Source organism: Myotis nattereri (genome assembly GCF_964212035.1).
Source record: "Myotis nattereri genome assembly, chromosome: 3".
Classification (NCBI taxonomy): domain Eukaryota; kingdom Metazoa; phylum Chordata; class Mammalia; order Chiroptera; family Vespertilionidae; genus Myotis; species Myotis nattereri.
Genome location: NC_138077.1, coordinates 152,342,676 through 152,358,815, shown reverse-complemented (window position 1 = coordinate 152,358,815; position 16,140 = coordinate 152,342,676). Strand labels below are relative to the sequence as shown.

The 16,140-nt window shown below is 37.6% G+C and overlaps 1 protein-coding gene across 1 annotated transcript in view; it reads right to left on the bottom strand.

Moving 5' to 3' along the window:
- The window catches only part of COL24A1 (collagen type XXIV alpha 1 chain), a 320,488-nt gene that overhangs the window by 294,646 nt on the left and 9,702 nt on the right, over window positions 1–16,140 (bottom strand). The window contains exon 4 of the mRNA XM_081088262.1: window positions 13,150–13,214. Coding sequence (XP_080944388.1) covers window positions 13,150–13,214 — 65 coding nt within the window. The remainder of the gene's footprint in view (window positions 1–13,149; window positions 13,215–16,140) is intronic.

Below are 16,140 nucleotides of genomic sequence, written 5' to 3'. Positions count from 1 at the left end.
TCAATAGAATTACCTTTTTTAGTATTTACCTTTTTACTATTAAATATTCTTATAGTATTTTTATTGGATTTGTGATGTTTGAATAATATTATTTAATTCCCAGCTTCTACATGTAAGCTAATCAGCAAACACAATCTCCTTCCTTTTTTCCCTCTTCTCCTGTGTTTTGGTGGTTGTACCATTCCTACACTGAGTTCACCTGGCATTTATATTCTGCTCTGTTCCCACAATTGCCTTCTGATAAATAGAGGCAGTCTTGGCAGTCATTTTCTTAGTCATTTCCTCTTTGCTGAAGGTTATCCTCTATTAGTTCCCTCAAAAGGGGTTATGGGAACATTTCCTGGGTATTTGACGTTTTAGAATTGTTTGTTGGCAACGTCATACCTTAAGTTTCATTAGATTAAAAATTCTTTACTGATACTTTATCTCTTTGAATATCTTGTGGATATGAGTCGACATCCTCAGGTGTTGAATGTTAGAATAGAAAAGTTGGAAATCAGCTTCTTTTTTTTCTCCTTTTAATTGACTTGATTTTTTTTTTAACAGCATGACCAAAAGAGCTGTTCTTAATCTTTGAAATACAGTGATTTTATTAGAATATGGCTTCATTTTTACCATTCTGGATAAATGTTTCCTGGGACATAGTATGCCCATTTGTTGTACAGATTCAAGTTTTGTTGTGTTTTGTTTTGGTTTTTACTTCAGTAAAGCTCTCATGTATTATATCTTTGAACATTTGTTCTATTTTATAGTTGTGGTTTTCTTCAAAAATTCCTCTTATGATTATGTTGAATCTCTAATGCTGTCTTCTATATCTATAATTTTGCTGTAATCTTTTAAAATATTTTCTTTATCTTCAGTCCCATTTTTTTGATTTTCTCATTTCTATCCTTACTTTGTTTCCTACAATGTAGAATCTCTTCGTGCTCCTTCCAATTTTATCTTGCTTTATAAAAAGTATTTTTTTCCCTATAACTTCTTTTCTGTGTTCTACAAGCTTACAATTCATATCCTTTTAATGCCTTGCCATCTCTTCCTTTTTCTGAGTTCTTATATTTTGCTTTATGATCTTCTTTCCTAAAGGTGATATTTTCATGTGCGCATTCTAATTTTTGCTGCTTTTACCTACATTATACCTTGTTGTATCTTTCTATTTATTCTGTGCCAAATGCTTGTAGTTACTTAGTATTTCATAGCCCAGCAGGGATGCTGTGGGGAGAAGCCAAAGGGCCATGCCTTCCAAATCTCAAAGCCTAAAGGCTCCATTTCAAGCGTTACCAGTTTCCTTCTCAAATGGCTCCTTGATACATCCCTACCTTCTTCTCTGAACCAAACCTAGTCCAGGGGGACTTCTACAGCCAGCCCTGCTCACAACTCCTAACCCTCCTTCCCCTGTACCTACTCCCATTGGAATATACTTCAGAATAAATCCTCCACCTCAGGACAGGTTTTTGCATTTCCTGAAACCTGTCGCCCATGAGCCATTTAGCTATTATCTGTGCTTCTTTCTTGTACTTCCTTCTGGGAAGCTTCTGCTTCCCCAGGTCCTCTGGCATCTGTTTTGTAGAAGGGCTAAAGGTTATATTCTTCAGGGTGTGCTCCTTGCCTTTAGGAAGTTTGGTTTTACTGGTGCCTTCTGCCACTGCACTATTCACTTTACTCAATATCATCTGCTTTTCTCAGCGTATTTTGGGAGTGTGCAGATTATCTCAGTCCCCTAGTTTTGCTGCAGAGTTTTCAGGTTTATTATTTCATCCCCCTTGTTTCTTTTGTGTGATATCCATAAACAGAAGTGGGATTATAATAGCTCATGGTTTCAAGTTGATACTTGATAAAAAAAAAAAAAAAAAAATCTGAGGCCCAGAGAGATTAAATAACTCGGTCAAGGTTACACAGCTGATAAATAGTGGAAACAGATTTGAGCCAAACCAGTCTGACTTCAAAGTCTACAATCTTGGCCCCACCATGCTGCCTCAGAGCTACTGTATTCTCCACACCACCTTACATCTCCCTTGGCAAGCCTCATTAATCACAGCAGGGTTATCCCCCCCCTCCCCCCCCATCCACGGAAATCTCACCACGGGGAAGATTCTCTAAGTAGCCATCAGAGTTAGTACTGGAGGTAAAATTTAATTATTATTCTAGTTTTAAGTTTTCATATCTTGGTCTGAATATGTTTAGCAAATTCTTTGAGCGGATGTTGATAGAAAGGACAGCAGAGAGCAGAGAACTCTTAAGGATAAAAGGCACAGATGAAAGGGGGTAGGGATAACAAGAGAGAGAGAAAAAAAGAAAGGCTTATATTCAAGGACAAACTCTTTAACATTAATTTAGGCCTGGCCATGAATATCACCAAATTGCAAATTTAATGTTAAAGTTAGATATTTACTTTAACCAATGAATATTGCAGGAAAATACTTAGCTGTCTATCATAAGTTACTTGTTTCATGAGTGGCCCTAACCACGAAATCAATCCAGTTTGTGTCACTAAGGAAATCAGTTACCATTTAAACAAGGTTGATTATCAATGAGATACTTTATTCAGTGTTTTGCATTATTTTTAAAGAATAAGAATAATAGGAGCATTTATTAAATTCTTTCAATGTACCAAGCACAAGTCTCCGAACTTTACTGTATTATGCCACACGATTCTCACAAAAACCCTAGGACAGAGGCATTATTGTTAACTCCATTGGATAGTTACGAAAATAAGTCACAGAGAATTTAAGCAATTTTTCCAAGGCCAGAATTTGAATGCAGGTGTTCTCCAGAGCCAATCTCAAGTGTCATAATTTTAGGAATGCACATTACTAACAGCAGAAATGATTGTATCTCCTTCACCTGTTTGCTTCTTATACATAGAATAAATCATGGTGTTACCAAGACAGTGCAATGGCCTTTTTACTGAGAACAAAAAGCCTAAGGACTTCATCCAAACCATGGTTTCAGTAACCACATATGCTGACTCACAAAACCGCCTTTCTGGGCTTGCATATTCAATTGCCTATTTAATTTATCCAGTGCAGATTAGATGTGCCACAAGCACTTCCAGCTCAATATACATATTTTTCCCCCCAAATCTGTTGCTCTTAACTTTAGTGCCTCTCTCGGTGAAGAGCCCATGACCCCACCAGCTGCCAGAGTAATATGTTTACAGTGTAAATTATATTATGCCACTCTCCTGACCAAAATTCGCAATGGCTTCCTATTACACTAAAAATACAACCCAAACTCCTCACATGGTGTGTGAAACCTGTTATCAGTCCCCTTCTCACCTCTGATCTCATTTCCTTTCCTTTTATCCCACTTTATCTTACTTTGCTCCAGTCGTTACAGCTCAGTGGTTGAGCTGAGATTAGACCTATGAGCCAGGAGGTCAAGGTTCCAGGTCAGGGCACATGCTCAGGGTTTCGGGCTTGATCCCTAGTGTGGGGCATGCAGGAGGCAGCTGATCACTGATTCTTTCTCATCATTAATGTTTCTATCTCTCTCCCTCTCCATTCCTCTCTGAAATCAATAAAATATATATTTTTAAAAAATCTTTCTACTACTTTCCATCCTCTCACTCCCTGATTAAGAGATTATTACTTCATTCTAAAATAATTTTTTTACATGAAATTGTGTGTGTGCCCATGATATATTTTATGAGGCTGAGCAGATTAGCACATTTAAGGAGTTATAACTTCTTAAACTAGCACTTACAGCTGTAAAGCCTTATTGCAAAACTGTCAAGTAATGTGAGTAAATCATTAGGGCCCCCATCTTTTAAAATTTTATTTATTTTATTTATTATTGACAATATTAAAGATGTGTCCTAATTAGCCCCCCTGCCTCCTGATTACAATTTTTCAAACCTTTATTTTCCACCCTTTCCTCTATGGCACCCAATCCCACATGCTACATGTGTAGTAAAAAATTTAAACTTGCCCAAAGAATAGCCCTGTCTTGGCCTTCAGCTCCTGGGAAGTAATCTACAAACCCTTGAATGTCTTGCCTGATAAATATCTTTGTTTACCTGGGGGCCTTGGGCCATACCAGATAGTCTAACAATGTAATTTGTGCTGCAGGCTTTGGGTCATGTGGTATCAGTTCAACCTCCAGAGGGACTGGAGACTGAGATCAGCTACATGACCAGTTGACCATGTCTCTACGACAGAGCCTCAGCAAAGATGCTGGACAAGCACTGGCTGGGTGGCTCCGCTGGTTGGAGCATTGTCCCACACACCAAAAGGTTGCGGGTTCATTGCTTGTATCGGAGGTAACCGTTAGCTATTTCTCTCACATTGATGTCTCTCTCTCTCTCTCTCTCTCTCTCTCTCTCTCTCTCTCTCTCTCTCTCTCTCTCTGTTTCTCTCTCTCTCCCCTCCCTCCTCTCTCGCTAAAAATTAATAAAAATATGTCATTGGGTGAGGATTAACAAAAAAAAAAGACTCTGGACAAGAATTCTCAAGTGAGCTTCACCGGTTGGCAATATTCCATGCACACTGTCACAGAGTTTTGCTGGGAAAGTTGGCACTGGCCATGACTCCCTGGCTGAGGACAATGGGGAGCTCCACATGTGGGACTCTCCCAGACCCTGTCCCAGGGGTTCCTCCCTTGGGCTGATTTTAATCTGTATCTTTTTCTGTAATAAACCATAACTATGAGTATAACAGATTTCACTGAGTTCCATGAATCCTTCTAAAGAATTATTGAGCTTGAAGGTGGATTTGGGGACCCTCAAACTTGCATTTAGTATAAGAAAGAATCATGGTCTTGGGGACTCGCTTTCTAATTTACACTAACCCTTATATATTTAACTTTTTAATGATATATCTTTTCACTCCATGGCATTCTTCACTCTTGATATTTATTTTCCTTGAATTTCTTACCATATCTGTGATTTTTAAATTTCGTTCTTTCAGAGCCCCATTAAGTATATCCCTTCATGCCAACTTTACTCATCTTATAAGACTCAGTTCAAGTGTTACCTCCTCTTAAAGCCTTCAATGTAATTTTTGTTTGTTGTTTTGTTATACACTAATGACAAATACTTCCTCTTAGTGTGCAATTAAAATCAATCTTCTAAGCCCACGAGGCTAATGCAGAGATATAGGCCTTCCAACCTTGCTTGTCTTTCATTTGAAACTTGCATAGTTAGTAGCATTGATATATTATCACTAGTTAGAATTAAAGAAAGAGGGAAGTAGAGAGGGAGGTGAAAGGAGAGAAAGAAAGAAAATGGGGAGAGGAGGAAGTGAGTGAGGATGGGTAAAAGAAAGAGAGAGGAAAAAAGGAGAAATCAAGTCTCAGCATATAATAAAACTATGACTCATACTCAAGTATTTGTATTTGACTCTAAATCCAGTTGGTATATAATTGACTCTGTAGTAGAGTATAGCATATGGCTAAAGAAATAGATATAGGAGAACCAATGGTAACACTTGCTTTAAAAGTACAGAAAACTAAAGAACCATTTACCTGTCAATACCAACAATATTTTATTGCAAATAGAAGGAACAAGGAAAGTACTATGTTTACCCCTCAAGAATGTAAGGTTTTCTTATATTTCTTAGTAATTGATAGTTTAAAAGACTTTTTAAAAAGTTATCCAATTTTAAATAAAATGTACAGAATAACACTTAGCAGAGTTTAATAAATTACAGTGTTAACTTATTATTAAATAACTAAATTAATATAATAATGCACTTAATATTAATTAATCCTCATTGTTGAAAATGTTCATATATCTGGGTCAATTAAGCCCCAAAGCTATATTCTTTCTAGCTTGTAGGAAAGAAAAAAAAGTAAAATGATTGTTTAAAATAAAATTACCATCATGGTAAACAATAAAGATTATACAGGCCTCGATATACTTTTCCTTTCTTTGCACATTTATTCAAATTGACTAAATTATTTAGATAATTGCCCCAAATCCACCTTCTATTGTTCTATGTAGTCAAATCCCAATAGTTGGTCATTGTCAGAATTAAGACTTCCTGGCTGCGAGCTCACTGAGTTAAGGAACTAAAGAACATTATTTAAAACCAACTCTTTTATTTTTTCAGTATTATGAATATATGGAGGGGAAAAAGGATCTGAAGTATTCTCTTTTTTTCTATTAAAATTTATTGTATGTTCATCATGTAACAGGCATGCACTGAACACTTTGCATGTGTTATTTCATTTGATCCACACAACAATCATATTTGAACAACAACTATTATCTCCATTTTAGAGTTGTTGACAATGAAGCTCAGAGTATTTTAGGTACTTTCTCAAGGTCACATAGCTAGTAAGCATGTGACCCTAGACACAAACCCAGGCTTCAGGCTGCAAAGCACCTGTGCTTTAGCACAGCTGTCACACTGGTTATGTAAAAAGTGGAAATTGTGACTTTAAATTATTCTTGAGAGCTTGTTTGGAGGTCCTAGTAGGGGAGCGCAGCTACTCGAATACCCTTGACCGAGGACAGGCCCTCTCCCCTGGGGGGAAGGTTGTCTCTTTCCACTGAGCATGCAGCTTTGAGAGGGACAGGGACACAAATGGATCAGTGAGGGAGGAGAGGGACACCCACCTAGCCAGCCAGATCAGCCAAATTAAATCTGGCGATCAATGGGGTGACAGATGTCGCAGCCGGATCACCCTAACATCCTTAAGTTATTCTTAATGTAAATAGCACATCTATTCTGGTTAAAGAGATAAAAGCAACCCTATTTATAAAATGAGAAATGAAGCTTTAACCTACATGCAAAATTTTTAATTAAGTGTCCATAATGGGTTTTGGCAGAAAATACTTGGAATAACTGCAGCTAGGATGAGCTGCTTCTCTGTTAACAATAAACACATTTTGAATTAATTTTCATAGGAAATACTCTTCTGGAGACGAGTATTCTACACATAAGGATTTCTACACATACGGATTTCTACACATGTGTTTTTCATACCTTGGGATCATGAACCTGAGAAAGCTGTGTGTGCTGAGAATGAGCTCCACATCTCGCCTGGTGTAAGTTATCATGCAGAGGCGCTGCAGCTATGCCAATCTCACGGGCAGCGAGCCCACCAACAGTGGCAGAGTGCTAAGGAAAGTAGACTGTATGTGATAAGAAAAGGGATCTATATCTGTCAAATGCTCAGGAAACAGCTTTATAGAATTCATTTCTGTCTTGAAGTAAAACCATTGATTCATTAAGTTATATCCAAAATGTGGTTATAAAGCAAATACAAAAATTATATTTATTAATAGTATAGTTAAAATGGTTTTCTTAGCTGTGTTAAAACTTGAAGAAGTAACTAAAAACATGGCAAATAACAGATGTTTATTGTTGCCCAGTCTTAAAATCTCACTAAAATGAGAACAAGGAAATGTGGTTTCAAAGTACATGGGTAAAGTAAATGGGTAGAAGAGACAACAGCAGGTAAGAGATATCAACGAAGTTTTAAAAGATGAAAAGCAAATGAAGTAGTTACCATAGCTGAAAAAAACTGAACAGTAGGACTTACAGAGGTGGGTGTTAATGACAGGCAGGACAATTCACATAGAAAATTCCTGAAAAGGCTCAAGAATTGAAGGCACCAAATCACTGATATCAGAAGAGAGGCATTGGAGCTTCAAATGAGGGAAGGAGGGAGAGTTGAAAGTCTAAGCTTTGAGAACGTAACAGAAGACTTAAGTAGAAACATCGAAACAATCATGGCAGAATATAGAAGAGAAGCACCATAATGAGAATAAGGGGATTTGGGTAAAATCTACCTACTAAATGGTGAGACAGCCCTCTTTGAACCCCATAAGAATCTCTTTATATCACTTAACTTCAATAACAGTGGCAACCAGGATTATATTCTACAAGTAAGATATTGGAGGACTCTTCTCTAAGGAAACTGTATAGCCCTAGACATTTGTGGTCCAACAACATGATGGTCAGGTCATCAACCTCTTTGTAAAATACAGCAGTTAACAAGCCTACCCATACAAACAGAGTTTCCAAGTATATTTCTAGTACCTTACTTTTAAATGATAACACAGGTACAACAGACATATAAAGAACATTTCCAACATAGAAGTTAAAATGTGTAAAAAAAAAAAAAAAAGACAGTGCAGGAAGAAGAATAATTCAAAAAAAATTTATTCTCATATGCAGAGTATGCAGAGTAGATATTGCATTAAAGAAAAAAGAACAAGATGCTATTTTTTTAAAAAAAAAAAAAGGGGGGGGGGACAACTGAAGTGAGAACACTCTTAAAAATTGAAACACAGCAGAAATAAAAAAAATTAAATATTTGAAATAGTGATTCATGGAAATAATATATAGTAAAATAAAAAAAAAAAGATGGGAAAATAAGAGCTAAAAATAAGGAGCTCAATCCACAAGATCCAATATCTGACCAACAGAATTTGCAGAAAGCACAATTAAATATGTCAGAGAGAAAGAACTGACAAGAGAAAATTACAAGAACATTAAAGATGTTTCCACACTGAAAGGACCTACTGAGTGCCCAACACAATAAACTGAAAAAGACCAGTACCAAGGTACATTATTATAATTTCAAAATATCGAGGACAAATAGATTATCTTAAGGGTTTAAAGAGGAAACTAGAAAGCTCACATACAAAGAATCAAGAATTCATATAATATTAGATTTCAATAGATGAAAAGCCAAAAGATAATAAAGTTTTTAAAATTCTGAGAGAAGAAAACTATATACAGCCTAAAATTATACACTCTACCAGACTACCCTCAAGGACATGGATGAAATAAACACATTTTCAGAAATGCAATGGTACAAAATGCACCACCTAAGTACACATTTTCAGGATGCTATTGGGTGTTATGCTCCACTCAAATAAGAAAACAGATGATGAAAAAGAAAAATCTGGGGGTGGGTGGGTGGATGGGAAGAGATCAACCAAAGAACTTGTATACCTATAAGCATAATCCATAGACACAGACAATAGTGTGGAGAAGGCCTGGGGGGATGGGCAAGAGGGGTCAATGGGGAAAATAAGGGGATATATGTAATACTTTCAAAAATAAAGATTCTTTTTTTAAAAATCATAGTTCCAAGACACTGAATCGAACACAGATGAGAGAAATCAACTCTACAGGAAATGTAGACTATCAATCCATAGTAGAACAGGAGAATTTTAGCTTCCAGATGAAATATCTCAAAGTAAAAAAAAATTGACTAGAATATTTGGTGTATGTTTTGGAAAGTATTTTTCAAAGAAATTTTATAATTCTTTTTGAGTAGCTGATAAGTATTAATGATAGTGACACAAAACAAGCAAGAAATGTTGTGCAGGAAAGAAAATATGAATGTGCATGGCTCAGTGGTAAAAAAAAAAAAATACATGGCCATAGTAAGGTAAAATATAAATATTAATTTAACCAAAAACTTTGATAAAGCTATATTGAGAACAGAAATAATATGGGTGGGGGAAAGGAGGCATATGATAGTATAAAAATGTTAAAACTTCACAATCATAAATAGGAAGTCAAAATAATTTATAAGCATCCTATATAATAAAGAGGTAATATGAAAATTGACCATCACACCCTTGCACAAGATGGCTGCCCCCTTCTGGTCACATGATGGCAACCACAAGATGGCTGGCAGGGGAGGGCAGTTGGTGGTGACCAGGCCTGCAGGGGAGGGCAGTTAGGGGCAACCGAGCCTGCAGGGGAGGGCAGTTGGGGGCAATCAGGCCAGCAGGGAAGCAATTAGGCGTCGATTAGGCTGGCAGGGGAGTGGTTAGGAGGTGATCAGGCTGGCAGGCAGAAGCAGTTTGGGGCAATCAGGCAGGCAGGCAGGTGAGTGGTTGGGAGCCAGCAGTCCTGTATTGTGAGAGGGATGTCTGACTGCCGGTTTAGGCCTGATCCCACAGATTGGAGAGGGTGCAGGCTGGGCTGAGGGGCACTCCCTCCCCTTGTGTACAAATTTTGTGCACTGGGCCTCTAGTATTATTAAGAAATATGGTGGTTAAAGCTAAGAGAAGATGCTAAAAGAGAGTTTGGGTAAAGCACTGAGGGAGTGGGTAAGATCAAGGTACACTATTTGTTGTTTTATGTTTTGTGGTAAAACTTGACTTTTAAAAATATACTTGTAGCCCTAGCCAGTTTGGCTCAGTGGATAGAGCATCAGCCCACAGACCCAAGGGTCCTGAGTCCAATTCTGGTCAAGGGCACGTACCTCTGTTGCAGACTCCATCCCTGGAATGCAGCCAATCTATCTGTCTCTCTCACATCAATGTTCCCCTCTCTATCTACTTCCACTCTCTCTAAAAATCATTGGAAAAATATCCTTGGGTAAGGATTAACAATAAAAATAAAAACATACTTGTATTACTTTGACCTTTTTTAAGTTTTGAAAATGCTCATAAGTATAAATATATTTATTTCTGAGAAGTCTAATTTGGGATTGTCATTAGCTCAAATAGATATATTCAGCAGTATTAAATTAAGGTTGCAAGTAATATTTGTGATATTTATAAAACCACAACTTCTCTGCAAATGTTTTTCTAATCTCCTGATTAAATGTTACATTTTTGTTTGATGCCAACTTAACAAAAAAATCTATTTCAGGAAAAAAATACTTCTACGTTTCTGATAGCATATTACTATTTTCATTTCTTTTTTATGCTCAAAAGTATCCAATTTTCTAAAGTCAAAGAAGTTTTTAAAAGTTTCTCTTTTTGTTAAGAACTCACAATAAAAGTCTATGGTTATAAAGAAAATAATAATTAGGATGTTCACCCTGAAATAAAAGAGTACACTTTGTATTCCGCAAATAAAATCTTAAGGTTGAAAGATATCTTTCATTTACTCTATTCACACTCACCTTTACTAGTACTTATATCTTTCTTTGCCTGGATTTTTAATATTTTAATTATGATACATTTTGTAAATTATTAAACTCATAACATAAGATGATGGCAATTGTGATACAAGGGGCTATGTAATGGAATTTTGTTGCTGTTGACAGAGACGGACATAGATTCCAGTCTTAGCTGTCTGAGCCTGGGCAAGACCCCTTCTTTCAGCCTCAGTTTCTTTATCTATAATACTTGTCCTGCTTCCTTTTTTAAAAATTTGTAGATGTCACAGTCAAAATACCTGATCTCAAATCTTGATTCTTCCAATATTAGCCTGTAACCCTTGGGGTAGTTACTTTCATTCTCCCTAATCTTGGTTTCAGAAGTTCCATCATGGGCATAACTATAAAAAACTTGTAATGAGGAAGTGGTGAAGAAAATATGTATTCTGCTACCACAGTGGTTGGTACATAATAAATTTCAGAAACTGTAATCCTAATATATAAAAAGCCAGGGGCTGTCATGACCAAAACTACCAGATGGACAACCAAATAGCAAGCTGCATGGGGCAACAAGGCTGGCAGGGGGGGTTAGTGCAGGACAACCAAACGACTGAACAGCGGGCTGCGTGGGGCGACCAGGCTGGCGGGAGGGGGAGGGGGAGCAGTTGGTGGTGACCAGGCCAGCAGGGGCGTAGTTGGGGGCAACCACACCAGTGGGGGGGGGGAACCACACCAGTGGGGAGGGCAGTTAGGGGTGACCAGGCTGGCAGAGGGGGGAAGTTGGGGTGACCAGGGTGGCAGGGGGGACAGTAAGGGGTGATTGGGCCTTCGGGGGGGGGCAGTTAGGGGTGACCAGCCTGGCAGGGGGGGCAGTTGGGGGAGATCAGGCAGGCAGGCCCATGAGCAGTTAGGAGCCAGTGGTCCCAAACTGGATTGGAGAGGGTGCAGGCTGGGCTGAGGGCACGAATTTCGTGCACTGGGCCTCTAGTAGTAATAAGAAGAAATTAAAAGATATAGTTTCTCTCCTCTTCATGACTACTTGAAGTAAACTAAAGTATCAGAAATGACTTGGTCAAGAATAATATTGCATGAAGTTACATGTGACATGTGATCTTATTTAACCTTTTCCCCATAAAAGAGAATTACAAAATGCCTTCCAAGACACTTTAATTCATCGATGTGCTATTTGACAGAGTATTTATCTATCTACTTTTCAGTTTGGTCAATCAGATAGAGCACCACTCCTTCCTTTGTGCCTTCTCTCTACTTACATGTATTTCATTTCTTTGTCTTAGTTTACTTGTCGTTTTCTTACACTTATTTGGTTGATTGACTAAATTCACAAGTGGTTCATTGAATTGAAATGTTAGTTCTGTCATAATGAATAAATTGGCCACCCTGCTGATAAAAGGCTGAAGAGAAAAAATGGGGAGGGGGGCATAGTGATATTACCTGTAGATCCAACACAATTTCAGGATTTTTTTTTCCTCTGATTTTAACTTTTTTTTGAATGTTTTTATTGATTTGTTAGAGAAAGAGAAAGAGTGAGAGATAGAGAACTAGAAACAGTGATGAAAGAGGAACATTGATTGGTTGTCTCCTGCTGGGGATTGAGCCTGCACCATGGGCATGTGCCCTGAAGGGAATCGAACTGGTGACCTCTTGAGTCATGGGTCAAAACTCAATCACTGAGCCACACTGGCTGGGCTAGAGATGTTATCTTATTCATATTTCAATTATTAGCAATTAGGATTTTATGTGGCAAATGAAAGATACTTTTAAAATGTTGTTTAATAAATGAATAAATTAGGGTACAGATTCTTGAAACTCTTATCACCACATTACCAGAGCAACTAGCTTGCAAACAAAAACAAAACAAAACATTGAACTATTTTCCAAACCTCTTCATTTGAATTAAATAAAATCCCAAGCCCACTGGTATGCAAATTTTATTTTGTTTCTTAATGATGTAAATCTAGAGGGAACATTTAGTATGTGCTTGTGTTATTTCAAGAAGTGCAAAGGTAATTCAGGCACAGTTTGCCACCCCCAAGAACTCCCACTTACAATGAAGTCACAAGCAAAGCCTTTTTACTGTACAAAACTTCCCTTTTATAGAGAGTTTGCTTAAAAATGTAAGCAATTTTACAGATGGAAGATCTGAGAAATTTCTTAAAGGTCATATTTCCCCCCAACATTGGTTTCTTCTCCTTACAATCTCACTGTGCTGGGTAGAATTTTTTATTATTTACTGTTGAATTTAAGGTTATGGTGACTTTAAACTCATGTGCTTTTGCTATCTGAGAGCAGAATTTTTCTATAAGCAAATAAGCATCAAGGTGACCATCTTACCTTGTTCTTGTGCATGAACAGCAGCCCCTGCCACACATAGCACAATAAAAGGAAGAAGCAGTTTCCTAAGAAAAGAAAAGTAATTGGGAAACTTAGTTGGACAATTTACAACCTATAAATCATATAAAATACAAAACAAGCTATAGTACAAGATTAATAATTAAGCTATTATTTTAATTAACACAGTATTTTAATATTTATATTAATTATGGGCAAGAGCTCTGGATTTAAGTCCCAGCATTATTCACTTTTCTTTTGGTTAAACCTCACCTGAGTATAGTTTTCCATTGATTTTTAGAGAGAGTGGAAGAGAGAGGGAGAGACAAGAGAAACATCGATGTGAGAGAAACACATTGATTGGTTGCCTCCTGCACATGCCCCAAACAGGGCCCGGGCTGGGGAAGAGCCTGCAACCAAGGTACGTGCCCTTGACTGGAACTGAACCCAGGACCCTTTGGTCCTCAGGTCGATGCTCTATCCACTGAGCCAAACTGGCTAGGGTGCATTATTCACTTTTATTGCTCTGTGCCTCAATTTCTTCATCTATTAAATCTATCTCATAAGGTGTTTTGAAGATTAACTGGAAAACTTCATGTGTAGCACACAAAATAGTACCTGGCACATAGGAAGCACTCAATATTTATAGGTGACATTATTATTATCATTATATTATTTTATATTAAATTAAATTACCATATATGCAATTTATGCAAAGTAATAAAAATTTACACAAAATAAGCACAACTTATAGTCACTTAACCATAGATTGATGGAACTAGTTATTCTTTAAATGAAATCCTATCTAATAAAGAGAGAATGCTAATTGACCCTCATGCCATCACAAAGATGGTAGCGCCCATAGCCAATAAGGAGGAAATATGCTAATTGCTGCCCCACCCTCAAAGATGGCGGTGCTCACAGCCAATAAGGAGGGAATATGCTAATTGACTGCCACGCCCTCAAAGATGGCGGTGCCCACAGCCACAAGATGGTGGTGCCCAGTCCCCTCAGCCCCGCTGGGGTGGCAGGCACACCCGGCCTTGCCGTGCACCTGCTTCCAGAATCCCCCAGTCCCCTCAGCCCCCCAGCAGTCCAGGGCTGGCCCTAGGAACAGACAAGCCTCGGATGTTGGCTGCCCAGCCACCCAGGGCCGCCCAAGGATTACGCTGCCAGCAGTGGCAGCAGCAGAGGTGTGATGAGGCATTGCCTTCCCCTGATCACCGGGTCGCCTCCCATCCCTGAGGTCTCCCAGACTGTGAGAGAGGGCAGGCTGGGCTGAGGGACACCCCCTCCAGTGCATGAATTTTCATGCACTGGGCCTCTAGTTTATAATAAAAACCATTTGAATATCATAAAAATCAAATCACTTGTACTAGATGATTCTTTGCCTCTGAAAATAGCAATGGCCTGTAGATATCAACATGAACATTTTGATTAGTAGTATTTGTGAGCACAATACCCAATCACTGCAAATCAAAATCTTCATTTATATAGATTAGCTAAGTAAAAATATTTTGTGATTTTTTTCAGTATAACCACATTTAAGATATTTTGTTGAATAGTCTTCATAATTGGCTATATCTACTTCCCAAGTGAAAAATCATAGAGATAATTTTAAAAATTAATGAGCATGCTGACAACAATATTTTATTCATTTTTGCTAATATAGATCCTGATTCTGCTTTGTATTCTAACCCAGGGATTCCTTAAATGACATTTCTGTAAAATACTCTTCTGCAAAGAGTGATTACAGAGCCTTCTGAAAATTAATTTTTATTTTTATTAAGTTCCTGGTGTATTAGTAGTAATTGGTACATTGTCTATTACCAACAATAATTGTTTACCTTTACCAACTAGTATAAAGAGTCTCTTAATCTAAGAGAGATGATATTTTACAAAGTGAGACAACAATATAAAATTCTACTATTCTCTTTGATAAAAAGGAAATAACATTTGTATTAAAATGGTATTAATCATTTTTTAGTAAATGAAAAATGCACATTCTGTGGTTATACTCAGTTCAGAGCACCGTTTTTATAAGATAGGGTTATAAATTTCAACTGATATGGGCAACTAAGTGAACCATATACAGTATTTTAATGAAGCCTATAAAATATTTCCAGACAGGGTGTCATCCATTTAGAACAACGCTTTTCAAATGCTAGTTTACCAAAGAACCGCCTGAGATTCTTGTGACAAATGCACATTCTGGGCCTTGCCACAGAGATGATTCACAAATTTGAAGAAGATCCTCAGAATGTGTATGATTCCAACGAAGTGATTCTAATATAGATTACGTGTGTACCAAACTCTAAGAAAAGCATCTTAGGCCATTTACTATTTATAGTTACATTGTACTGGAAACATACTTAAATAAATATAATTTTGCTTAAATCATGTCACAAATCATGACACAATTATTTAATTTTTTTAAAAAAAAATCTTTTCTACTGCTCTACATTGGTGGTTTTCAAACTTTAGAATGCATGGGAATTACGTGGAGGGCTAAAGATTGCTGGGCCCCACCCTGAGATCTTCTAACTCAGTAGGTCTGGGGTGCAGCTCAATACATTGCATTTATAAAGAGTTCCCAGGCAATGCTGATGCCCCTGAACTGGGGTCACTCTCTGAGGACCACTCTTCAGGCATCAATGACACTGGAGGGGTGATGCAAGGCCCACACATTTTGGATCTGTTTTCACCTTGGCTGCACAGTAGAACCACCTGGGGAGTTTTAAAAATTCCTAATACAGTACTTGGTTTCTGCCAGTCCTACCTCCACTCCAAGTGACTCTGATTTGGATTTGTCTGTAGGAAAGGGATTTTTAAACACTTCCCAGCTGATTCTAATGTACAAACAAAATTGAGTACCACTGTCAGAGATTACAATGATTTCTCTGGGTTCTCTAGGATGGATCGCAATACAATCTAGAGTTTGTATAAAAGGAGGCTCTTTTCCTTTCAAATTTATATTTTCAACAAATAACTGGC